The sequence below is a fragment of the Malurus melanocephalus genome, unplaced genomic scaffold, assembly GCF_030028575.1.
Source record: "Malurus melanocephalus ecotype Western Australia unplaced genomic scaffold, MMel_1.1 scaffold_597, whole genome shotgun sequence".
Lineage (NCBI taxonomy): Eukaryota > Metazoa > Chordata > Aves > Passeriformes > Maluridae > Malurus > Malurus melanocephalus.
In genome coordinates, this window is record NW_026623829.1 from 246,826 (window position 1) to 273,861 (window position 27,036).

Sequence of the window (27,036 nt, forward strand, 5' to 3'; positions counted from 1 at the left end):
AACAGAGTGCTGGATCTTTGGAGGAGCCAGACAGATTCAGAAAGGTATGACAGTTTCTTCTTATTACAATATTTGGCCAGGCATTTTGCAGAAAATTACTTCAAACTTTTCTAAAGATTCTTGAAATTTATTTGTATATTAGGAGCCACTTTTAAAGAAGTTGTTGATTTTCTCCTGATTTTTAAAAGGAAAAATATTACAGAATTTTTACTCTTGAGCTAGGCTACTGTATCTCTAGAAGCTAAATATCCTGGGAGAGGAGGGGAACTCAGTTATTATATATCTACATGCTATATGAACTTAATTGTTTTTCAAAAGAGACTAAGGAAGTGCCAAAATATCTCTCTAAAGTATTTAGTGGTTAAGTACCTAAAATAATTTTTAAAATGGGACTTATAATTCTTCAGACACTTCTGAAAAAAAACACTTTGGGTCAATCAGCCCACCTTCTTTCTAATGCAGAAAGTCAAGCRATTTGTATAATGTTATTAGACTAAATCCTTATTCTAAGCAGCAGAATTCCTCCTGTGATGGATTTTCTTTTTGAAGTGATGACATGAGAAACAGAAGCAGTACAGGACATGATAAAGAGAAGCTAAAGAAAACAAAATACTGCCAGTTTCTTATTAAACCAAGCAGCACTTCTGATGCCATTTTCATAAAGTCARCAAGTTTTTCTGTCACAATTTGTTTTGTTTATAGACGCTGTTCTGCTTTGTACTGTCATCTCACTTTCCATTTGTTTTCTGAGGGAATAGAATAAGGCTTTATTTGCCCAGTACTAAGGAGATTGGATGAATAATRTGTTGCAGGAGAATAATCACGTAGTCATTTTACAGAAAATCAAACCTTTGATTTTTCCTGTTGCAACATCTCTGTAGAAGAGACGAAAAAGGGTGCAGTACAATGCACTTCAAATATGGCCAGAAATCAAGACTTTCTTTATTCTGATGAGATATTCCTCTAATACTCAAATGTGGAGTAGCAGCTCCAGTTTTTTTACCCTGCAAAACAACTGACCATTTTTTAGGTACTTCTCACACTTTCCTCAGTAGTTTTGGCTGCAGTTCAGCCTTCCTGAAAACCCCCAAAGACTTTCTGTTCTTGCCTGTCTGGCTCAACATTAATTGTTTCATCCAGTAAGGTCACCAAAATTTTTCAGGCTCAAAAAACAGTATGACATTTTAATACTTAGTGTAGAGGCAGCCAAACATTTACTAGTGCTGCTTTACCCCAGAAGAGGCTCAAAGGGATATTCCAGAAGACTGACCAAGGAATTCTCTAGTTTCATCTTATTGGTTGGGTCAAGTTTTTTGTAGGGAAAAGCAAAACAAGAGCTTTAGGCATAAGCATGTCTCCTCTACAGTTAGATGCCATTTTTAATTCATCTGCCTCACCTCCCTTGGGGTACTGGTATTCACCCTTAAATTCTCTGAATTAGACTGAAGTCTTCAGTCAATTTTCAAAGATACTGTCTTAACAGAATGGCAGGCAGCAAATGTTTGTCAATTAGGCCTGCAGCAAGAGCACAAAAACACCCCAATCTGTGAGTTTTTAATAGCTACTGAACACAAACAAAAAGAAACAGCTCAGGGTGGGAAGGAATGAAGAACTGAAATACCTCATAAGCATGAGGGAAATGGCTCCCATTGCACTCACAAGTGATTTGCAGTTTCCCTTCAGCTAGTGCAGATGTTGCTGTAACTTACACTCTGCTCACTTCAGTGAGATTTCGCTGACCTCAGGGCTTTCAATCTCTGTTTAAACAGTATCACTGCAACAAGAATCCAAGTGCTGTAAGCAGAAGTGTCTTTTTTTTTTTCTTCATTCAGATTTTATCAGGATATGAGCCGGTGTTGCCATAAGGTTTTTGAGCACCAGTTAAGAGAGCCAGAAAATAATGTTGACTCCTTTTCGGTGTRTCATTGTTTGGCCTAAGAAAAGAAGAAAAATAGGCCAACTGCAGAATTCTAAGCTATGCAGTTTACTTTAAATTCAGATTGAACATATAAAATGTGGCTAAATGAAAGAAAGATTAAGCAAAATATTTTTGTATGCATAAATACCTTTTCAAAGCTATGGTAAAGGAAGCCAACTACCTTGAAGAGAATGGCTGATCTCAGGAGTTAGTATCTGCAGGAAGAGCAGATGGCTGCATCGCTGTGTTTGCAACAGCCAGTGAGTTTGCATAAAATAAGATCAGGTTAGCTCTAATTTGTCAGCTCCCTCATGCTCTTGAGTCACACAAAATCAGCAGAAGTGGCAGAAGTTGAGGTATTTTTGGACTTATCTCTTCTTTTTGCAGCACAAGGTCCCTAGTGACTCTCCTTGTCTCCCCTGTTTGAGCTGTGAATATTTTGCAGCAGCAGCAGATCAACATGGAGAAGGGAAAGACCAGCTGTGACCATTTTCATTCCATTGCCCTCTGATTTTATTCAATTTCTAGCCTACATGGCCATATTGGACAGAATAGAGCCTGTTCCCTGTATAGTAATGTGCTTTTTTTCTGATCATTCATCCATTGCTGAGGACGTGTCCCTACCATTGGTGCCCTTAGGAGCAGAACAGCCTAATGATTGTGATGTGAGTGACTTCTTGTTGATTAACAAAAAGCAGTTGCAGGAAATTGCACTGGCTGCAGCGAATTTTTAGCAGGTGCCAGTGACAGCCAACGTAGATGGATATTTCTGCAGGGTACCTAGCACACTCAAGAACATAATCAAGCAAGTGCTCAATAATAACTATGATAAATGTTACTTTCAAAGGTTGGCTCCCAGCTACCTGAAAATATTCCACAAGCATTCTCAGCATAAACAGGAAGTTGAAGCCTCATTATTTACAGGTCTAGGTAGCACTATTTAATTTATTTTCTCAAGTGCTCAGAGTAATTACACTTCCTTGGTAAACAAACAGTCTGGCTTTATTGTTTGTACAAACAAAATAATTAGAATTCATTACATGAGTGGTCAGCTAATTGCTTCCTTTGAGATTCTGCTAAGAGTAATCTCCTGTAACATACAGACAGAAGGAACATGTAATTTAATCTCATTTAGAGACACCATTGATCTGGAGTCAATCAAATTAATGCAGTCATTTGGAAACTGCAAAGCAAGAGCTGCCACAGCTTGCCAGGAAGAAAACAGTAATGTGCTCTGCTCTGCCCAAGTGCARATATGATGGGAGGGAGTTCCTCATGGCAGAAAAGCACAGCATTGTGTGTTAGTGCCTGTGCTGGTAGTGCCTCTCTATTGAAAGTGTGTGGCCCATTTGTTTTCCTCAAGTCCTGMTAGGTGTAACCCACTTGAAATCTTCTGTACAATTACATTCATAGTAAATTACATACATGCTAAAATGAAAAAAACTACTAAAAGTCATTTTTCCATCAGTTTTCAATACGTCTTTTATAGATAATGTCTCTCCATTATTTTTTATCACTCTGCCCAAAAGCCTGTGCTTACCTGTTTTAGAAATTATACCATAACCCAAACACAGGATAAAGGACATCTTAGCATTAAAAATTAATAGATAACCTTATTTTCTCCCAACAGTTATGTTTGCTCAAAAGGAAACTTAGTAAAAAAAAAAACAACAAAAAAACCCAACCAACCAACCAAATAAACCTCCCCACAAGAAAAAACACAAAAAAAACCCCAAAACCAAACCAAACAAAACAACAAAGAAACCCACAACCCACCTCCAGAAAAATTCCAACTGCCCATTACTATCTCAGACCCACTGTTAAATATGCTGAGCCAGGCAGCGACATCCCCTTCCTTTTCCAGCAGGCTCACAAGCCTCCCTTCACATTGCTGCATCTGTGAGACTCCCTGCCAGTCTGCTCTTATTTCTATAGGTTTCATGTCCTTTTCCAGTTTACATTTTCGTGCCCTCAAATGTTAGATACGTGAGGTTTGTTTGTTATTTTATCTGTTCCTATCACACCTGTGCCCTGCCAATGCTCTCTGCCTGCAGTAGTGTTGGTACAGGAGGTGAAGACATCCTCCTTCCCAGCACACCTGGTTCTCACTTTCTTTTTGTGCTCATGTGGTATTAGTTAGGCATGTGGTTGGTGGCCCCTGCTTTATGTGAAGAGATGTGTCCTTTAGCTGCCTGCCATGTTGTGAAGTATTGGCAGATTTTCACCAAGGAAATAGCCTGGAATGATTTTTTCAGCAGATGCAGTTTTATGTCCCAACTGAAAGGTAAAGAGAGAAAGAGAGATTTGTTGAGCAATAGCAGAATGCAACCAGTTTCCAGTATATACCTGAAAAAATGTTTTTAACAAAACTGCAAAAGGCATTGTAAGAAAAACTCTTCTAATCATTACCTCTAATTTTATAYCCATTATTTCTTTAAAAGTAAGCCACCACATTTTAAAATTATTTAAATAACATGCAAATAATATTTAAATTATGTATAGTGACTGCTGAAGTTAAAGGAAAGTTTGGTCTTGACTTGAGAGAAGTCACTAACAAAGCAGCTGGAAACATGCATTGTTGACCTGATTGATGCCAATAATTTCTCCTACAAATTCCAGAACATTTTGTCTTCCTTTCAGTTTTTATTCTTTCTATGCTTATTTTCATTAGTTTATTTCAACTTGCAAGGATGAGTAGAAGTTGGAAATTAGGGAAAGTTTTTTTACTTCTCTGCCTTTCTGAATAATTATAGAACACTGAAGTCTTTTTCTGTTTGCTTAGGTCTGGAGAATTATGGAAATAATTGGTGCTACTTTACCGGGTCAGGCTGTAGCTCTCGTCCTGTGACATGCTTCTCCTAGAAACACGTCATGCTGTGTATGCACACAGAAGCTAACSTTTATAAATCCATTTGTGTCACAGTAGCATATGGCACAGTGCTTAATTCTTAGTGACTTTGCAGCAGAAATTCTGAAATATCCACCATATGTGGTTGCTGAAACCTCAGATATGAACTGCTGGCTCTTCCTTGTTTTCTGTTTCTTTTGAATGAAGCCTCCATCAAAGATTCTAGCTTATCACCCAGCCAGGTTGAGGTACTCCAGGATGTTCCCTGAGGAAGAAAACAGTCTTTAATTTGCCTCTTTACTTACCTATTTACATACATACGCTTATGCACTTCAGAATTGAAGGGAACATTAAGGTTGCAAAGTCAAGCAATCTGCTGATGGAAAATGTCARTGCTAAAATTGCTGGTATGACTGCAGTTAACCTCTCTTCAGCATTCTGGTTCATTCTGGTAGCTCTTTACAAGAAGGAGAATGATAAGCACAGGACTCAGTGGGGTCCCAGGCCCTCCATGCTCACTTGTCACTACACTGGACAGTATTTGCTTTTAGGAAAATACAGTTTTGCTCCCGGTGTCTCTCTGTCCTTTTGCAGAGGCCACGTAACCTCTGATCAACAGAGGCTGATCTTAGTTCCTGCTGTGGTTTATGGGATTWTGCTTTTCCCAAGAGCATGTTGGATGCTCAGTTCTGTGGTGACAGTGAGTATCCAACTCCCCTAAATTATTTGCCTCTTGAAAAGAGGAAGCTGTGATTTGCAGTGTGTTGTTTATCTTGGAGAGAGACACTCATGAGTCTGCACTGAGAGCTGATGAGAAGCCCAGCTCCAAACSATCTCACATTGAGGTAAAAAAACAATTTGCTTTGGTTTGAGAGAGCATCCTGTGATCCCCCTGGAACTGATCTCTTATTGCCACCAATAACCTGTGTGTGTCTGTGAGTGACAGCTCAATAAGTACCCGGTGGGATCTCAAGTGGCAGAAACACAGGGCCTCTCAGAGGCAAAATGCCACTGATAAAGCAACTGCTTCACCAGAACAAGTGGTGGTGCTTGATACTCCTATCTGGGCATACTCCTATCCAGCATGAAAGGAATGTATGACAAACTGGTGTTTCAGCCTTCCTGGCTGCTCTGTTTATTAGAGGAATAATGAAGTGGTGGTGGAAGAAGTGGTACATCTTCTATGTAGGTGATCCTTTCCAAGACCTGTCTATTCTTCCTGTTAAGTTCTTTCTCTGTCCCTAYTGCTGTAGTTTAAGCCAAATATGTTGTGATCTTCCCACTATGGAGTTAGGCCTGGATTCATCCTGCCTAAGCATTTAGCTTGGGGGTTAATGTCTCATGAATGGTGCCCAGAGTGGGGTTGACTCTCCATCTCTTCCAGAATGAACTAAGAGCTAGGGTCAAAGCTAACATAAGGGCTATGTTCCTCATGGAACTCCTTGGTAAAGAATATGGAGGACTTTGTATAGTTTGTGTAGATTCAAGGGGAAACTGAACAAGTATTTAGAGGAATGATTCCTTGACTGTTAAACAGATGAACAAGCTATATCAGGCTCAGGAAACTGCCTGTGCTGGAAGTAGCTGGAGGCTGAGAMTATTAAGGAGACATTATTTGTGCTTGCCTTAGTACCTATGCATCAGTGCCAACTGCTATAGAATGGAGGATACTTGGACTGGGTACAGCACTGGCATGGAGTGGAGTGGCTGTGCTKGTGTCTTTTTGTAGTGTCTGTAGGACACGGAGGCATTGGTCTTTTTATCCCTGGAGAGAGCAGTTTTCAGGCAGTGGTGCATTTCTCAGGAAATACTCTGAGGTAAGAGGAATAAATCCAGACTAAATATTTTTTCTCTGCTGGATCACTGATTCAGTGGTGCAGGTATGATTTTTGTCAGGCACGYTGGTGACATACAAGCAGCAGCAGAAGCCCACTAATGAGGCTGGTATAAGATGCTATRTTGCTCTGCTCTCTCAAATAACTAGATTAACTGCGTGTTTTCTTACATCCTGGAATGTGGTCAATAGCAAACTTGGAGGGGCACTGATTTTTTAGTAAAACCCTTCTGCAACTTACACAGGAATATTATGTAGCAAGTTCTAAAGTGCTTTTCTGCTGTTTCCCATCCAAGTGATTTTTCACGGTGTGTTTGGTGAGGAGTTATTAACTGCAAACAGATTGAAGTTCTGAGCTCTCCCGAGATCTGAACCGATGCTTGTCACTCAAATGCCCAAACATGAATCAAGTACAAATGTGAATGTTCACAGCCAGTGCAGTTCATTTGGAACAAGCATTCATTTAGCATTACACAAAACACAGCCGTCCCCTCTGACAGTCCTCACTTGTCCTGGTATTTTGAGGGAAAAGGGGGAGGACATTTATTCTTGATGGTGAACTTTAAAAGTATATTTTCTTTTTAAGTGCCAACCTATTCCTTTTCCATGTGTGTTTCAAAAATRTCTCTGACACTTTGGCTCGATACCCAGGTATTCCAGCTGTTATTCTAAGATGGTGGAAATTAAAATTCTGTTGACTTCACTGGAGCTTTGCCAGTTTTTCTCAGAGGAAGATTTGATTTCAGAATATTTTGTGGAGCCTAGATCTGACACAGGCACCGTGGGTGCTGGGTAGTGGCTGTACTGATGCCAGTAGTTGGGGTGATTGGGGAAGGGAAATTCCACAGTGTAGCAAAGATTGTGGTTCCAACCTCATCTTTCTCATCATCAACTTTCCATCTCATATGGAAATTAAATATTCGGACTGTCTCTTGCAAACTGGAAGAGATAAACTTCCACTGTGTTAAACTGTCCTTTTCTAAAGCGGAATGATGTGCTAAAGGCTTGAGAGTGTGGTCCTTACTCCAGGACGCTGATCACTTTGAGTCCAGTAGAGCAGAAGTTTGAGCCTTGCCCTCATGAATTTCCTGTTGATGCTGTAGTCTAAGGTCACTACATCCTGAAAGCATCTCTTTTTCACATCACAGATCTAAAAAAAATCTTTACATAGTAAAATTAAAGTGCTGTTTTTTTCATCTCAGAAAGCTAGTGCCTCAAATCATCCATGCTTTTTCCAAATGTATTCYCTTTCCTCTTAAAAGTTACTGTGTCTCTTTCAGTTTTTTTTTATCCTTTAATACCTCTCATATTACTACCACAAGGAAAAAAGAAAATTTAAAAAATCACCAATTGTTCCAGCAAGCACAAAGTGATGGAACTAATGTAGGTTTCATGTCACAACAACCTGGCCATGTAAGTAATGAATCCATTTGTAAGGTATCTGCTGACCTCCACAGACAGGTAGTTCCTGATCCTGACTTTATTTAGTTGTTCCTGTGCATAATCCTGCTGCAGATGTTGAAATTAATGATAAATCTCCTATGGATTTCAATGTGTGCAGGTTGAGGCCCTCATTTATTAAGGGTTTATCATTGCAAATTTGCTGAAAACACCAAACTCTCACATCTCCTATGGGCCTCATTTTCAGTCCTGCAGAGACATCATAATACCATGTTTGCRATAGCTGAGTCATTCCCTTGACAACAAATGGAGTCAGAAATACAAGATTCTGACCTTGCTGTGTGATAAAACAAAACAGAAAGGCTGGGCATCAAAGGTGCAAGTTTATTGAATACAAATACCTATAAACCCAGCAAGCTGATGGGARAGAAGCAGCAGATAAAGACCAAATAGTTCTCCTTCTCTGAAGTTCTGCCCCAAGGTAAATGTCCCTCCACAGATTTTTCTAATACTCGGATCTGCTRTGGTTAGCCTGAGTATTTTCCCCTGCAGAAAGCTCCAAGAAGAGCAAATGAGAGCTTGTTAATAAATCCATTTTGARTTCATTCCATTTTGAATAATTCCATTTTGAATTCTTTCTGGAGGATGAGCTGTGAAAAGCAATACTATTTGACAGCTTCTTGCAGTTTATTTAAAAGCAAGACACTTTGAGAAATGGTTTGAGATTGAAATATTGTTTGAGTTGCATTGATAGCCTTTGCTATAGAAATCAAGGCACAGTCAGTGAACTGCTCTGAATCAAATGCTGGATTGGTAAAAGATTTAGGGTAGGAAAAACATTAGTGGCTAACTGGCAGGGTGGACATTATGAGACAGGCCGGAGTGACAATGAGACATCTGCTCCCTGGCCTGTGGCAGGAACAGAGACAAGGCATGACTGGAAAAGCCCACATTTCCYACCAGTTCATAGGCAGAAAGAACTAACAGGGATGAGATGTGTTGCAGCTGGCCTGGCAATGAAAGAGTAGTTTCAGACTGAAGTAGCTTTCATACCATTTCTAAAGGATTGACAGCAGTAAAACAAAAGTTTTASGTGCTGCTGGGAAGACTGGCAATCCTCACAACAGTGAGAGGTGGATTTTTAAGTCCTAGTTTGAGTTTGTGAGAACATTTTTGAGACTTCCAGTTGTAAGGAACTTTTGAAGAGTCACTCACAGGATCCTAGCCTTTAACAACATCAGCATGAAGACTCAGTGTCTTGAAGAGGATAGTTTGAATTGTCCCAATGCAGAGTTAACTCAAATCGAATCTTCCATGAGAACTACACCTGTTAATACATGCAAACAAATTTCTTCATGGCTTCTGGAACCTGGCAAGGGTCTTTCTCCTTATAGATGAGGCACTATGATAAATGTATTTGTCATATTGCTGTATATTATGGATGCAATGAGGAATTAAGAATGAGAAACATCGATGAAAACAGCTGTCACTGGCAGTGCATTGGTTTACTCTGAATGCACCAAGAAGTGCCTGTTTCRTGGCATTACAAAACCCAGAGAGCTCCAGCCAAGAGTTGTGGCTGCTGACCRTGTGCATAATGCATTTAGCGTTGACTGTAAACACAGAAGATCCTCCACGTTTTGCACAGCCCATAGGCTGATGAAATCCAGGGGGGAGGAACGATTTCAGGTCTGGACTAGAGAAGGGAAAGTCTCATTAATACAGCTATTTATGCCTTGTGCTTTGAGAACAGGGACCGTAGGAGCAGATGCAAGGCAGCCAGGTTGGTGAAGCTTTGATTTTGTGGGTAAATGATCACTGTACCCAGGGAATTTGCCTAAGGGTGCTCAAAGTCAGTCCCACTCACACCCTGGCATGTACACCTTATCCACGGAAAGTTCCACTATAAAGGGATCTGAGTTTTCCTTGGCCTCAGCAAGCAAATTACAATGCAGATACTGTGGGCCTGAAATGATAGAGCAAGCAGCTGCTGCTCTGCTGCCTTAACATCTGCCTGACATAATAATTAAATCTCCTCAGCCACTCAATATAATGGAAGCAAACCAACTACAACAGAAGGATTTGCAGTACAGCTGTCTCGTGATGTGTAACTGCAGCKGTATATTTACCTTTATAATTAATTCTGTAAGCATTTATATGGAGTTACAAGGGACTGAGTAATTTAGAAAGCAGTGGAAGAGATCATTAAAAATAGCAAAAGGCATAATTACTTTCTTCTGCTATCAGTCTCCTCCTGATCTTCTCTGCTGATGTTCCCCATGGACTATTCATGGTGGTGCTATAGTGGGACAAAGACTTTGCCTATTAAGCACCCCGTAGTGGGAAGAAGCCCTAATTTTGCTGCAGGACTGGCACTGCCTGTGACTTGAACACAATAAATTAACTTCCTTTTCTGGATATCGTGGGTCCCACTTCAGTGGATGTTCTGTGCTGGCATTTATGATGTAGGCTGGTACCTAATGTAGCTGCATTAAGCGCTGCATTTATGTTCATTTTAAAAATCTTTGTTTGATGAAATAAGTGGGTTATTGAGCCCTTTTTATCAGAATTCTTTTAYGGAGACTTGATTTTTTTTTTTTTTTTGAAACTCAAACAGTTCAGCTCATTGGCAGGAGTTACCTAGGAATCTTGCCAGTGGAAATCTCCCTTCTTAATTAATCTTTTCTGAATTCTGTAGCCCTAAATATCTTCTCTACTGGTCATGCTAAATTAAATTCATGAGGTTAACTGATCTACTCTAGGTTTGCACCAGCATAAAGAAAGGTGTAATGGGAGTCTTTTGTGTGTCCCCATGACTGCACAGCAATGGATATGACTTTAATGTCTTCTTCACTGTCAGTGTTGTTTCTCTCATTCTTTTGCATCACATAAAGTTCTAAGRTGGGCCTGGTAAGTTATGAGGTTACTGAGGCAGGCTGCACTGCGGGGCCTTTTTTCTGACCTTGAGTCTTGTAGAGCCCAAAGCCAAAGCACGTTGCTGCAGGGCAGATGCCTGGGAGCTGGATGAGCTGTGAAGAAGCTCCTTTCTGCTGGCAGAGGGCAGAAGCTGGTTCCTCTCTTTTAAGCACCAGCACTCTCATTTTACTGAYTGGGGAGGACCAAACACAGACCTTCTGTGCTATATGGTATCTGTGAGGAGACCACACAGTTGTCAACTTGGGTTGTGAGCATCTGTAACCGCCACTTTGTAACTGGAAAATGGACTTAGAGGCAGTTCTAGAAAGTCAGCGGCGTTTTCCTTCTAGAGGACAACAGCTTGCAGCAGTGAATTCTTGAAAAGTGAAATATTCTTGTAAAAGACATAATTTAATTTCAGTGTGTCCAGCACTCAGGCTGGATCCTAGGCCAAGGTTAACAGGGGTTGTTCTGACCCTCTCCCTGGCAGTTTTGATGTATTTGACCTCCCCAGTAATTATTTTTCCCTGAGCTGCTCTTTGGTTTGTGTTTTTCAGAGGCGCTCTGGAGGCGTGTGCTCGTACCTGCATCGCGTGTGCTGGGCAGCCCTGCCCCTGCARCTGCTCCTGCTGCTCCTGCTGCTGCTGGCCTTCCTCCTGCCCCTGGCAGAACAGTCCCACAGCTGCACACTGACCAACAACTTCGCTCGCTCCTTCAAGCTGATGCTGAGATACGAGGGCCCACCTCCAACGTAACTGCTTGGCATGGCACGAGGTGACTGTCAGAAGCACAGACTCTTTGTTTTTAATGGCAACTATTGTAGATTTTAGGACTTCTAACATGGCCATCTTGTCAACTGGATAGTTCACATAAATGCARCATAAGATTAATCCACTTTAATCAGGTATTTGAGCAAAATTAATATTTTTACATTTTTTTATTATTGTATTTATAATATGTATATAGAGGTTGTGTATGTGTATGTATATACATATATATATAAATGCATATCTGTGGTCAAACTAACATCTACCATCCACTCATCCTCTGTTTAAAGATAATTCTGCAATGTTTCTGCCATCTTTCAGCAAGCAATACTGAAGGATGCTTTTGTTGCAGATGATTTTTAATATCAGATTCCTGTTTACAACTGAAGTCAGAGTGAGTATGAGCACAAGTGGTCATGCACCAGAGTGTAAACTGGAGATCAGGCACAGCAGAATCATGTTTGAATAGAGTGGTTGACATTCAGCCCAAGGAAGATTTGGACTATTMTCTTTGAAATCTTGAGCTTCTTTTTCAGTATCTGGATACAGGGATTGCAGAAGTTAATAGAAATGTTTCTACTGACTTCAGTAGGAGTGGGGGTGGACCTCCTCTTGTTCTTATTTTTTACCAGATTTCTTTTCCAATTACTGTATTCTTCAGCCCACCTGAATCAGGAGAGGTGGAATACAGTAGGAGTAAAGCTAGGAAAAAAAAGAATATTTTTTTAGCATCTCTCTAGCAGAACTTTTAAAATCAGGTCATAATTTTCTGAACAAATTTGTGAGCACTTGTACAAAACCTTGTATCACCAATCTTGTCTATAAAAAGGAGTGGGGTGTTTTTGTTTTGTTTTGTTTTGTCTTGTTTTATGGGGTGTTTGTGGTTTGATTTGTTGGGKTTTTTTTTACTTTATAAAGAGGTATTTGGTAATGGATCATAAAGCCTGAACACTGGCTCAGTGTCAGTGAAGCAAAAGTTGGAAGTACTTTAGTAATACCACCCTGGAAACAAGATTCCTACCTAGGATGATTTTATAGTAATGGTTTATTGAAATTATGTAAACTGATTGTTTCAAAGACAGTCAAGCATAGATTTCTATGTAGTCTAAACTCCACAGTGATGACAACTTGTCATTTATTTACCTAWGCCTCATTTATCAAGTTTTTGAATGTACATTTTAACATTGCCTTTTAATGTAAAAGCACTTCTCACTTCAGAACGATGAAGCCATTCTTAGTGGTGTTTTATCTAATTGATTCCTGAGAGAAAAAGTAATTTAGAACGATTTGTGCTATTTCTGAGAGCTATCCCTTATTGTTTCATGTTTTTAGCCACAGTAGTATTCATGAAAAAAAATTAACAGAAGAAACAGTTACTTTCCATCTCCTGCAGTAGGAACTTACCTTCTGTGAATCAGTATGGGTATTTGGTGTTGTTTTGCAAATAAGGTCTAAAATAATATTAAATCTGTTGTGCAGGTAAATTATGTAGTAGCTGAGAGACTGAAGGAAAAAGTCACTTATTTAACAAAATCATTAAAATTTCAAAGAAGCAAACTTGGGTAAAATTGGGAGGCACAGCAGCACGGAGCTCAATTTAGRCACAGGATTAGGAAGAACAGGCAGTGTGAAAGAGGAGCAGCCAAACACAGAGAGATGACGTGTCCATCAGTTTGTAAAGCCTTAGAAAAGGAGTCACAACACAGAGGACAACAGTACAGGCTCTGTGGAGGAAAAAATCTCAGAATCTTTTTGGTTCCCTCTCCCTGCTGCAGTTTTGGTACTATTGCATATTAGACAGCTTTTCTTCATTAAGGTTTAAACTGGGGCGAGTAACAGGGCTTCTGCCAGTGTTCAGAGGAGGCTCTTCTGCCACCAGGACTCTGTCACTGTGTTCCTAATAATGCTTCTGACTACACTGGGTTTGCTAGCATTGGATGAAAATGCCAAAATTTTGCTGAAAGTGTAAAGAGTGGAATTAAAGGAGAGGCAACAGGGATGATGAAGGGATCAGTCAAAGTGCAAGAGGAGCCTGAGCAGGAGTTGAGCTGATGTGGGTTAAAAACCTGTCAGGAATTAGCAGGAGAGCCCTCAGAGCAGGCAGAAGGCACTGGAAGCAGAAAGGTGAGGAGAGTTCGTGTATAAGCAAATGAGACATTCACGTCAGGAAGCAAAGGAAGACCTGTGATTTCTTTCATGGAGAAGCCAGATGGAGAGGAGCTATACCTCTTCAGAGAATGGGGCAAATTAATTCTTTCTTTGCAACCATTCTTTCTGGTGGCAGAGAACATTCCTCCTCCTCTCCTGATGAGGTGTGCAAGTGCCATGCACATTCCTCTAAAAATTGCTGCCAGCCCTGGGGGAAGAAACCCCTGTGGCTGCCCAGCAAGGAGTTAATCATCACACACATCTCCATGTCAAATTAAATCTTCCTTTAGAAAAAGTGTAGGAGTGGAGGGGCAATAACAAAACTTGTTCTGTGTGGTTGTGGATTTGTGTAGGTGCRCACACACTTCTGTGATGTAGCTACATTGCACTTCTCAGAGTTTTACTGAACTATYCCATGTGATGAAAGTAAAATACCAGTGAGAAAGTAAAAGTAATGAGGAATAATAAAGCTGCAAATGGAAATCAGTAGGGAGATAGAAAAGTTTTTTTCTATGAAAGCACAAAATCTCATATCAGATTTCATTCTGCAGAGCCTGTCTGATCTGGGTGATTTGTATGGGTTCACAAATGCATTTGACACATGGGAGTGYGTAAGTGGGAGAAAAAAAATTCCACACTGAGGATCTTAAGAGAACAACTGCATCATCACCTTGATGTTTCAGTGTTGTGGCAGGTTTGAAAAAAAAAAGCCAAACAACTAAATTAGAAACACACTTTTGCTGCTGGGTTTGCAATCATTTTATTCTGTTAGTCCCCTGTCTGTAATCTTGGAAAGTTTTGCTTTAAATCTCAGTCAATCAATTCTCATTAACTTAAATAATCTGAATATCTCACAGAAGTGATTAATATTTCTACTTCTTTGCAATGAAAACTCTCCAAAGCACAGGACTTAAATGTTCGTATTGCTGAAAACTGTTTAAGTCTTCCATAATGTCATTGACCTCACCAAGGCAGGTGTGAGATTTTTCTGGCAAAGAAAGAAGTAAAAAAATCACAAAAGTAAGCTTGAGATGTAAATGCAAAATTCACTTTCTTTTTATTCTCCTGTGGGTTTTTTTCTGAAAAACTTATGATGYTGATTCCTGGAAGTGTGCGTAAATATTAATCAAGTCAGTAATTGTAATAATGAAAACAAACTGCCTGGTCCAGCTTCCAGGAAAGTGTACAAAGCTCAGATTCCTCAAAACACAAACTAAATCATACTTTCCAAATCAGTCCTTAAAATCTTGAGCAAGGCTCCTCATCTTTGCTCACAGATGATTTGGTGGTTATATGCTCACTTTTGTGCCTATGAAATCCCCAACTCATACATCTCTGACATCCAGATGTAACTGAGATGTGTTGTAGCTCAGGTTCAGATGGGGGCCACTGCCTTATGCCTTCCCTTGCCAAAACATAGGATGCACAGAACCTACGATGTGTCTGCAAATGAGGACTTGGGCTGTTTTGCCCTAATCCAGATGCAGCCACTGTCAAAGGGTGCTAAAACCATCTAAAATACATGGAATATGTCTGAGGCTGTGACGCTGTCTGCACTCCATGCAGTCACCCAGCCTGTTCACAGAGCTCTGTCCGAGCTCTTGCCTGGCCTGTTTGACCCAGGACCTGCTTGACCACACTGATGACCCCACAGTGCTGAATGCACAATCCTGCACTCCTTGCCCATGCATTACAGGAAGGCATTGCCCAAAAGCACCCTTCAAACCCAAMCTTTGGCAGGAAAGCAAGCCTAATTTGTAAACTCTAATCGATTTTGAAGCCTGATGCTTTCCAGAGAATTTTCCATGACAGCAATGAAGTAGAAAATTGCTATTGCGCCCCATGCCTATTAACAGCCCTTTCTCTGATTCCAGCCAGCAATTGAAATGGTATTAAATATTATTTATATATGCCCTCTCCAGAAATCTCTGTATGAAAAACTGTTCTGAGCAYGTACATTGAAAATGTTGTATCCTCTGCTAGCACTGGATCTCCAGAGCAGTCACGGTTTCTACCAAGTGCTACCTTGTTTGTGCTGACCAAGATACAAAACTCAGACATTTGAGGCTGTAAATAAAGCTACTAGGCTAGCTAAAAAAACCATCTAGTGACCACTGAATAATTTGGGGAGCTTTTAGAATGGCGTTATGCTTCTCCTTAATCTGTTTTGCTGGAATAGTTGAAGACCTCAGAGAGAAGAAATGTCTCCAAGTAATGGCCATTGCTAGATAGACAACTGGTGATCTCTGCGTGCCAGAAGAAATAGTATTTTCTCTTCAGTTGCTCTAGACCTCAGGAGTTTGTTACATCTGACCTCCTCTTCAGCATTAAATAGGAAATGTTTTGCTTTGATGTGAGTGCATACACATCTCATTAGCACTAAAGAGATTTGAAAAGTGAGTTCATGTACAATAATTCTTTTAACTTGTGTTGACAAGAGAGTACATTGTCCTCTTTTCTTCAGGAAAAAAACCCAAAACCAAACTGCTGTGTGACAGAGATTCTCAGAGCAAACAAAGCCTTTTGGAATCCCAAAAAGATTACAGAAAGATTACAGACTGAAACGAAATTATCCACCGTAGGAAACAGGAGAAATAGTTCTGCCTTTCAAGAAATGTTGGTATAAAACCCCCAAAAAACATGTCTTTGCCCAGCATCATAGATATCTTTCAAGTTATAGGTTATGTACCCAGCTGGCTATAAGAGCTGCTTTTGGAGACTTTACTACCCCTTGGACAGTATCATTTGTTAGTCTGCAGCTGAAAATACATTTGCCCAGAGAACCTTATATCAGCTTCTTCCAGAATCACTGGGGGCTGTTGAAGATATTCTTAGCAGTTCCCAGATCACTGACCTGCTCTGAGCCATTACAATTTTATTGCATTAATTTATCTGTCAGTGGTTGGCAACTCTCGGAAACCAGTTTATTAAAATACTACAGATAATATTTCTGGTGCAGGCAACATGGTTCATTGAGAAACCAATCTTACTACTTCTGTTGTATTTAGAAAGAAGATATCTATTGGTTATAATGGAATATAAGCAGGTTAGTTTTAGGTTTTGGGTAACTGGCATATTTTGGGCGTAAAGGATTTTGACTTGTACATATCTGTTTAAGAATTGTGGGGTCATGTTGTACTTGTTAAATGATAAAACAAAACAAGGATTCTTGAATTTAAGAAAAGAAAAGCAAGCAATGAAGCAGGACGGAATAATCTGTCATRCAGCTGGGTTTTTTATTATCTCTTGCCTATCCAATTTAAAAAATTATTATGTTGCTGCCAGAGAGTTACCAGTAGATCTGGAAAACAAAGAATATATATCAGGAATACACCAATTCAAACTACAGCCTAAATGGCACCTCTGTTCCCTAAGCTGCTTCAGCAATTGCCAGATTTTACCTCACTGTACCTGTGAGTTAACAACCCCCACCCTGGTAGAGCGTGAATARAATTGTATTGATCATCTTAGGGTACAGCATCCTAGTGGAGCAGCAGGAGATATTAGGTTTTCAAAAGGCAGCCTGATACCTCGATTCAGTAGAGGAGCATGTGGGTTTGGCATAATGAGAGCAGTCCAGGACTGATGACACAGGAGCAAGGGCTTGCCATCCTGCTCTGCCAGACAGAATTTTGACAGCGGCCGTCAGCACTGTTCAGTTTCATGTCCCTGGCTGTGGAAGGAGGCTCCCCCCAGGCTGATTTGCTCTAGCTGAGATTTGAGCCCTGGAAGTGGTTTTTTCCTCTTCATTAAATACAGAAAAAGCTGCTAAATTAAAACCCCTCAGTGACAGGTTAATGGTAGGTGGTGGGTGCTGATGCTCCAGGAAAAGGTACAGGAAATACTATTATAGATAGAATGCTAGTCATGATGGTCTCTGTTCAATCCTCAGGAGGTAGAAATTCATTGTAGAGCTGAAGTGGGAGTTTTTCTGTTCCTTTTCAAGTAAATGTCAGGTGTTGTCTTTAGTCTTCTGGATTTTGGGGATGAGCCTATTCTGTGCCTTACTGAATTCTAATGGCATTCTGGCTTCAGAGCCATTTACAGCAGTGAGTGCCACATTATTTCTACAAGTGKTGTGAAAACCCCCTGGATTGGTTTTGAATCAGAAACTTTTTGTTTGSGAAGTGGGGATAGTTTGATTTTCCTTTTTTTGGCCTCTTTGTGTTAAATCCAAGGAAGCAGAAAGACCAGCACTACCTTTTCCAGGCCATGTTTCACCTTTCCTTCTTTTATGAAAGCAGAGATTTGGCTTAATTTCCTTCCTAAAGTAAATTATCCCAGTTTTTTATTCTTCTTTTCCTGTTGCASTTCTTCCACAGCCTAGGCCATTCCTGTCACCCAAAGTGTTTCAGTGGCAGTTCTTCCTCAGCACCTAGAGCAAAATATCTCGTCCAGTTGCAAGAAATTTAAAATTCAAAGCATTTTTCCCCCATTGAAGTTCCTCCTGCAGATGCTCTGCCTATTTCTGTTGATCCCTGTGTCAAACCAGCCTTCATCACTATCTGAGGGGACTCTAGTCCTGGCCAGCCGTCTCTTCCAAATCTGCTGACCATGTCCTGTCCTCATCTGCCTTAGGTTTTGGCTCAGGGACTGCCCTTAATATTCACATCTGCAGACAGGAGTGTGAGGGTGTCACTTAACAAACAATTATTAATACCAAAAGCTTCTCCATTAGCATCATTCAGAGCCTGCCCAGAGTCTTTTTTCCTTCTCTCCAAGCAGGTTTTGGTGTGTAATCCAATTACAGTGTGCAGAAAACTGTCCCTCAGTCAGTGCAGAGGGCTGTTACCCTCGCACTGTCACTGCTGGGGTAAGAGCTCCCAGGTGCTGCTCTGTGCCCTTGAACTGCCAGCAGTGTTTCAATGTCGTTGTAATACACCCTAAATAAACCAGGACCCTTTTTTTTTCTGACCTGGCAGGGGGGAGGGGGAGGTGGGAAAGAAAATGAAAATGRTCGCTTTTAACAAACTGATTTCACAACTCATTTATCAAGCCTTATAGCAAGCCATTTATTTTAGCTGTGTTTTGCTGCATGAAAAGCTGTGTGTGAAAAGGGAGAGGTGATTTTGGAGAGTGGGCTGCAGTGCCACTGCCCTCAGCAGCGCTGGGCTGGGAGGCTCCCACTACAACTCAGGGCTAGGAGCTGATATTTCTCCTGAAGTGACTCCCACCTTCAAAATCAAATTATTTCTTTTGTCAAGTATAATAAGCACTGAACTCCCCGGACTTTGTTTCACTGCAGATGTGAATGAATGCCTCTGTGCTGTACTTTCCATTGCCATGAAATAAATGTATATATGTGTCTATATATATGTGTGTATATATATACATATATATGTAATGGGGAGCATTATTATTGTTCTACTTTAAGAAAGGTGACATTCCACTTCAATGTAACTTTCAAGTGCAGYTTTTAAGAGAAACTGTGTCTTAAAGGGGAATTGGAAGAGTATAGAAGTAYATGTTTTAATGAGCTTTAATGAAATTTAATAAGCTTTGAGTTTGGGTTTCAGCCTCTAGGGTTAAAAGCACCCAAAATGATTTCTTTCCCATCACATTCCCAGATCAAACTCTGTGAGAATTTAACCTGGGAGCCATTGCTTGAGCCCTGGCCATTCCTCAAGGTATTTGGGTGTTGSATGTGCTAAGCGTGTGTCCTGAAACACCAGCCTCTGTTTTGTTCRTGGGCTTGACTGGAAGGCAAAAGATACACCTTACCCTGATAGTGATTTTTGCCTCAGCAGAGGTTTTCCCTTTGATCAGTGTGACTCTTTCCGGTTTGTTTTCCCTTGTAATTTGTGTCAACTGAGTTTATCGGGTGATTCCAGGAGGGCACGCTCCATCTGCCATCAGAGCTTCCCTGCCAGCAGCACCGTTTCTCATTTGTTTACCTGACAGCACAGGACCACTGTGAAGCAATCACACGAGCAATAATGCAGGTGTTGCGTTTTTCTGTCATTGCCTTTCGTAAGAAATAACTCTCCATTGGCACTGAGAGGTGGTAGGAGCCCCAGAAGCTGCGCTGTTGTTTACTGGCAAAATAACCCATGTCCAGTGTTCCTGCAGAGGACCTGTCCTCACTCCTCACAGCACTGGGCTGTCTTGGGCCCAATTCAATCCACAAACTTGGATTTTAAACAGTTTTGGGTCCTTTCACCAACACTCCATCAATCTCGCTTCCATCAGGTTTTTTGTGCTTTTGTTTAGTTTCAAGCTAGAAGAAAGTTTAAAGAAATGTGCTAAGACTGCCATATAGGGTGAGYAAATACCCATATATTTCACAAAAATTGCAGAAAAATGAAGGGCTTTGCTCCCACATTGAACAGAATTAATAAGAAGTTCTGACTGATAAATTAAATAGTTATTAAAAACAGCCTGGAGCAAAGTTCCTGCAATCCAACTGTTCTCTGCTTTTAATTTAAAAATCAGCAAATACTGAGGTACATTTTGCCACCTTCTTTTAGAAGTGACCTGAAACTAAAATATGAATCCTCCATAACAGGAGGTTTATTGATGTGAATGTAAACTTCACCAGCATGTCCCATTTAGTTCACCCTCCTCTGGGCCCAAGGAAAACCAAAGGCTTTTCACAAGAGAAACTCATGTTATGAATGGTTTTAAAATTCTTCAGAGCTCCTATCCACTTCCAAATGTCAGTAATGGGGAGGATCAGAAACCTTCTTGTGAACCCTGTCATTTTGCATGTTGAAATCCTGGCTTGAATTCAGGTCTCCACCTCAGTTCCTTGTAAATGTTAATATTCAAGTAGAACAAAAACCTTAGAGGCAATTATAGCATGAAACATCTCTTCTTGTTTATGTATAGTAGCTGATAGCAAAGTCTGCAATAATAATCTGTGTTTATACATGTGCTGTTCAATGTAACAGTTGGGTACAAAATACCTTTTAGCTGTCACAAGAAAATAACTGGATTGATGTAACTTTTTGCTTGTATGAATATAATTATTTGCCTTGCGGGGACCAGTTCCACTTTTGTCATGTTATTTATGGTTTTTAAATACAATTGTGATAAATTAGGCTCGTTTCTAAGGTAAACARTACCGGAGCCAAGCAGCTGTCTCCGTACATGTGCATGTTATCACAGCTGATATCAAATCCAAGTCAGACTCCTTGTCTTGCTTGGACCTTTCTTTAACCTTTCAGGCTTATTCAGGGAAATGCGGACCACTCTATTTTCTTATTAAAAATATGGCTTTGTGAAAAGCTGAACTTATTTTTTAAATCCTTTCTTTTCTGGTTCAGAAAGACTGTAACAATCATATTTTTCTAAACTGCCTATTGCTTGCATTGGGGAAATGATATAGAGATATATATTTTGCTCTACAGATTTCCATGTACTTTTGGAACTCTTTCGTTTTCGTAGATAAATCCTCCTATTTGCTAGAATTAGCTAAACAAGCTGTAAGCTTCTGTATACTGACTCTGTGAAATTCTATAACAATTCAGCTGCATAAAAAGACTGACTTTATTTTTTATGTAAATTGTTAGAGCTCAGTCATCCTTAGTGTTATACCATACAAGATGTACAGAAAGAAATCAGGTCATTGTTTCGAGRGGCTGGACAGCGTTATGTCACACTTCCTAAAAAAGTCCCAACTGAAAGCCAGGAGAATTTATGCTAAAAATGGTACTGCTTTGGGCCCTGAGTCTGTAGTTTTTTCACACTGTTTAGAACCTTATTTCAAAATTAGTCCCATAAGACTTCGTGGAAAATACTAARAGCCTATGGCGTGTGAATGGCTATGATAGACTAAGGGTCTTTTCTAATGAAGAACAGGGCCTTTTAAGTAGTTAAGAGGCTATGTTTTGAGTATTTCAGGGCAACTTTTTGTGTTCTTTTCTGAGCTGTGGACTCCTCCTGTGTATTGTGGATTTATTCCATAGCTGAAATGCCAGATTAAATTGATTAAAGCCCCATGAGCAGATGAACATAATAGAAAGCTGCAGTGAAATATTGCAGAAAATGGCCTGATTTCATTCTTCACAGCAATAGTTAAAGTAAATCACAGCCTTGGCTTCTTTGCACCTGTGAAGCAGAGGCCCTTGTTTTGTACCTCAGCTGTGGTGTAACATGGAAGGATTTCTGCTCTCTGCTTGGAAAATACTGTCTATTCCTCATCCTTGTCAAAGCATTATATTTTCTCAAGTTAAAAAATCTGATTCTTCAAGACTCATTGGGGAGTTAAGGGGCAGCTGKAGCCTTCTGTGATCCAGCCACATTATTCCAAAAGTTTACCCCTCGATGACAAATAAAATATGATGTGACTTTGCTGTTTGCAAGTAGGATAAAGACACTGGAAATTCATCACCCCAAACCCTTGCCTTGTGACTGTTCTGTAATGCTCCACTGTTACCAATGAACTGTGTTGAATTGGATTATAAAAWCAGAGTATTTTATTGCATGTGTCCTTTTTTTTAAATGAAAATATAGTTGTATTTGATGTTGCAGTTATAATGTAGTAAATAAACATGTGCATTCCTTTTTAAGGGCTTTTAGATTATTTTGGGTGGTGGTTGCACATTTTGGCTGTGCTTGGTTCTTACCATCAGAGTATTTGGGCTGACCTAGAAATAACCAGAGTAAGTGAAGCAAGGATAAAATTTGCTGCTGCCTGCCTTTGTGCTCAGGTATCATTGGAACATGGCTGTGCTCAATGTAGCTACTTCATTCTTCTCCTTGGAGATTTAATAGAAAATGTCAGCTTTTCTGTAAGTTATTTAAGTAGAATTCTACTGGACCTGAAGAAAATGTGAATGTTAAATCATATTAAGTGTGGTTTCTTATGATGTTGGCCCCTGACACTCTCTGTGGGGTTCTCCGCAATCCCAAACCTGGTAAGACAAAAGGGAGGTTTTTGAGAACCTCGGGTTTGAAGTTTATGAGAGTAACCACAGCTGATCTCTCTGAAAAGAATTGCTGCAGCATGTGTATATGGATGCACAACTCTCATTAGCATCTGGGAAATTGCTGATTTCTTTCCTGAATCTTTATGAGACAAAGTCTGCCAGTATCCATGATATCAAAGGCTCCACAGGCAGTTATTTCTGGACCGGTAGAAAACCACTACAATTTTTTGGTGAACCTGTGGGTTAGGTTCCCTGTTGCTTTTATGAACACACTGGGCTTTATGGAGGTCTTTGACTTCTCTCAGCTATTTGGACCATGTGATCTTGTGCCTTCCTATGAGCTGTCTCCTGCTAAGCCCCCAAAAGTACAAATGCAGACACTTCAGCTGATCATAGCCATGTCAAGGTCAGAGCAGCAGCCTGAATTCCTCCCATGAGAGAAGAGGGTAAAACAAGGCCAGGGCTGTAGGAACAGCAGACTGTCGTGGTGSGACAGTCACATTCCCAGTAGGACAACAATTGGTGCACAAAAGAAATTTCTGTTCTTACAGGTTTTGTTTTGCCTTCGTAATGCATTTTTCCATCTTGCAGTTTGTTTTTTGTGGAGACAGAAAGTAGTCTGCTTTGTGTATATCAGGCCTGTTCCAGAAGAACAAAAAACTTGGGGCTTCATTTTGTCCCAGACATTGTACAGAGACCAGGAAAGACCTTTGTCCAGCAAGGAGGAAAAGTGCCTATGATCAGATGAAACAGCTCATACTTGTATGGGGAATGAATATGTTGTTGACCAGGTTCAGCCTGCAAACAATCCTACAGCTGATTGGTGGAAATTGTAACAGTTAACAAGAATTATTATAAACACTTTTAGAGGACAATGAAATACTCCAGGTAGTTATAAATCTCTTAAGTCATATATTACTGGAGAAACACCTGTTTTAGATAGCAACATTGCTGCTAGAGAATGGAAGTTTAGATTGTAGCAGCAAAAGGTGGCAAGTTCAATAAAGAAGAATAATCGGGTAAGACCCTCCAGTGGAGTAAATCAGTGTAGCTTCATTGGAGYTGTTGGAACTAAGTCAATTTACAGCAGTAAGAATCTGGCTTGTAGTCAACAGGGATTTTACAGAATGTTTAAAACCTCTCCATTTAGAGAGTTCTCTGCCTTATGTCYGTGCACTAAATCGTATCCGCACGAAAGTCCTCGCTGGTATAATGAGGTCATTTCGGATGTGAGCGTTCATTATGTGCTTAGGTAAATTAAGGGGGAAAAAATACATCATTAGCAAAGTCTTAAATAAAGAATGGAGCAAGGTTACCGAGTGAGAACTATTTAAATAAAATCAATCTCAGCCCTGGAGAGTTAATGGGGAGTGGCTTTCCATGGAAAAAGGCTGATGGTGTGTTGATGATGCACATAGAAGCTGAGCATCACAGCCATGAGAGATTAAAAGCAGGGACTGAGGTTTTTTCTAGGTTAATATTTCAAGCTTTCTAAACTTCATTCTGTGACATACCATGAATGCAGCCTAGGTTTCCAACTTCAGAAAAATGCTCTGATAAACACATATTGCTGGAGCAAATGAAACTGAAGGCTCATCCGGTTTTACTGTAGCACTTGTAGTATTAAGAGGGATTGTAATATAATCCTCTTCAATGAATAACCCTAACAGATGTTATCAGGGTTGCTCTGTACGAGCTGTGGACCTCTTGCTAGAACTCCCTCTGAGGAAGTCCAGTTCATAAATTGTCCTAATGGGCTGCCTGCCTCGTCCTGCTGCTGCCACGGCATGAAAAGGAGGTGGTTACCAGCGGCCTTGAAAGCCGGCATTATTCCCATCTGCTTTTCATTACAATACTGCTAAATATTTCATGCTTTTTGTTTTACAAACAAATAAGAGCAGAACTAATCTTTTTGTTTAATGTTCCTTGATTGACATTTCAGGGAGGGAAAAAAGTTTTGAGTTTGTTTTGATTTTTTTTTCTTTACTTCAGATCTCTGCAAAAGCTTTTAATGGAAGATAGAGCAGATTTCCGTTGACTTTTCTGGTGGGCTTTTTATGGCACCATCGATACAGGAAAAGATACGGGGGAAATCCAGATGATGAATGTGCTGTTCAATCAGCTGGGATTTCTTTGCTTGCGAGGAGATAACTCGATGAAGTGCAAACAGAGACAGGGAGCAGACGTTGACTGCTTGTCAGCTGCACACAGAGCTATCTCTGGCTGGGACTGCTGGCAAACACAGCACCTATTAGTCCCCCTGTGCCCTTTCACAGCGCCCTGTCAGAGGGTCCCCAAGCACTGCAGCCAGAGCCATCCATTAAATCTCGGGGCAGCAAGWCTGTTAAATTGCTGCTTCTTTGCAAGGAGGCGGATGGCAGCCCTGGGAGGATTCAGCAGACATTTTAACCTCCTGGTTCCCTCAACTCCCGCTGAGGTGGATGAATGAAGGCGTTCCTRTGGGCACTCTGCATCTCTAGCAGCAGGTGCTGCCTCTGCCCCACAGGGGTGTGGGGGACCYAGTGCTACACAGGGACCTTCATCCCCTGGGCAGAGAAAGTGAGGGGGTCAAGAGTCCCCCTGGGAGGGGATGCAGTCTCCCCTCAGGCCTGTGGAGATGCTGGACGGAGGTTTTGAGCAGTCTCTTTCCGCCCAAAGCACGGCCAGGCACTGAGCGAGGCCTCCCGGCCGATGCTGTTCCACTCGAGCGGTGGCGTTGGCTGCTTTGTCTGGCGTTGGGACAAATGTCTTCATTAGAGCACCCAGCAGGCTGTGCTAGCTGTGAGGCCTGGCTGCAGGCTGAGATGAAAGTGTGAAATGYCACCCAGAAAGACTAAATACTCATGGAATCATAGGATGGAAAGGACTTTTAAAGATCATCTCGATCCAACCCCGACTCCTGCCATGTGCAGGCACATCTTCCACTAGACCAGGCTGCTCAAAACCCAATATGGCCTTGGCTTGAACACTTCCAGGGATGGGTCATCCACAAGCTCTCTGGTAAACCTGTTCCAGTGTCTCAGCATCCTCAGAGTAAAGAATTTCTTCCTAATATCTAATCTTCCCTCATTCAGTTTAAAACATTACTTTTTATCCTATTGATATCTACTCACAAAAAAAAGTCCCTTTTCCTCATTTTTATAAGCTCCCTTTAGGTACTGGAAGGTGCTATAAGGTCTCCCTGTAGCCTTCTCCAGGCTGAATAACCCCAACTCTCTCAGCCTGTGTTCACAGGAGAGCTGCTCCAGCCSTCTGATCATCTTCATGCCCCTCCTCTGGRCTCGCTCTAGCAGGTCCACATCCTGGAGCCCCAGAGCTGGACACAGGACTCAGGTGGGGTCTGACAAGAGCCGAGTAAATATCAAGAAAACATAAATACACACTTCTTTCAGCCTGTTGCAGCTTGATTCTGCAATGGAGTGATGTGTCAGTGCAGATGGTTAAATTATCCTGCTGCATTTGACCACACTAGTATTTTTATACCATTGCACAAACAGAAATGAGTTTGTCCAATCCACTCTTGAGGCAAATTCTTTGCATTTATTGTGGGATTAATTTTTCCCCAATGGCTGATGCATCAACCACCCCATCCCTTTCTCCCTTAATCGCTGGCCTGAATTCAGAGGCAGAAATGAGTCTTGGGGCCTGACCCTAATGCTTGCCTGCAAATAGACTTTATGACTTACACTGAGCAAGACACCAAGCAGTAACATTATATACTGCTTTCTGTATTGTATTTCTTATTCATCTAGCATCTTTTCCTTATGAGGATCTCAAGGCCCACTGCAAGGTTTGACTAATTTTCAACAGCCTTCTGTGCTTTAAGTTGTTTTGTTTTTTTTTTGCTAATTACAGCTGAAATATTATTGCCAGAGCTGAAGATTGCTGTTCTTGAGCATCTCTCTACAACAGCACACAATAATTTCACTYGGGACTGTAACAATAAATTGCAACTTGTAATGGCTACAGTTCCTTGCATTTAATCATTTTCATTGAGGATTTTGACGTTCCTCTTAAAAAATTTCAAATCCAGCAATAGTAAATGCCGAGTCATAAAGGCTTAGGAAATGGGTCRAATCCAGAGTGCAAGGCAGCATTACAGTGTCTGATCTGCTGTCTCTGATAATACCCTCACAAGACAAGGGTCTCTTTTTTTTTTCCCCTTCCTGAATAAATGAATTGCAGCATGTATGAAATCTCCAGAGGCCATCTGTGACTGTAATTCATTTACCCACACTATTATGGAACAGATTTTCCAGTGAGTTCAAAACTCGGGAAAGGGGGGAAGGGAATAGTATGATGAGAAGGATCTGTGATCCATATCTAAAAGTAAA

The 27,036-nt window shown here is 40.7% G+C and overlaps 1 protein-coding gene across 5 annotated transcripts in view; it reads left to right on the top strand.

Moving 5' to 3' along the window:
* Positions 1–22,558, top strand: part of SYNE3 (spectrin repeat containing nuclear envelope family member 3) — a 63,677-nt gene extending 41,119 nt beyond the window's left edge. For all 5 annotated transcript variants that reach the window (XM_057382978.1, XM_057382975.1, XM_057382977.1 and 2 more), the window contains 2 exons: positions 6–44; positions 11,475–22,558. In XM_057382978.1, coding sequence (XP_057238961.1) covers positions 6–44; positions 11,475–11,672 — 237 coding nt within the window. In that variant the 3' untranslated portion in view covers positions 11,673–22,558. The remainder of the gene's footprint in view (positions 1–5; positions 45–11,474) is intronic.
* The last annotated feature ends 4,478 nt before the right edge of the window (positions 22,559–27,036 follow it).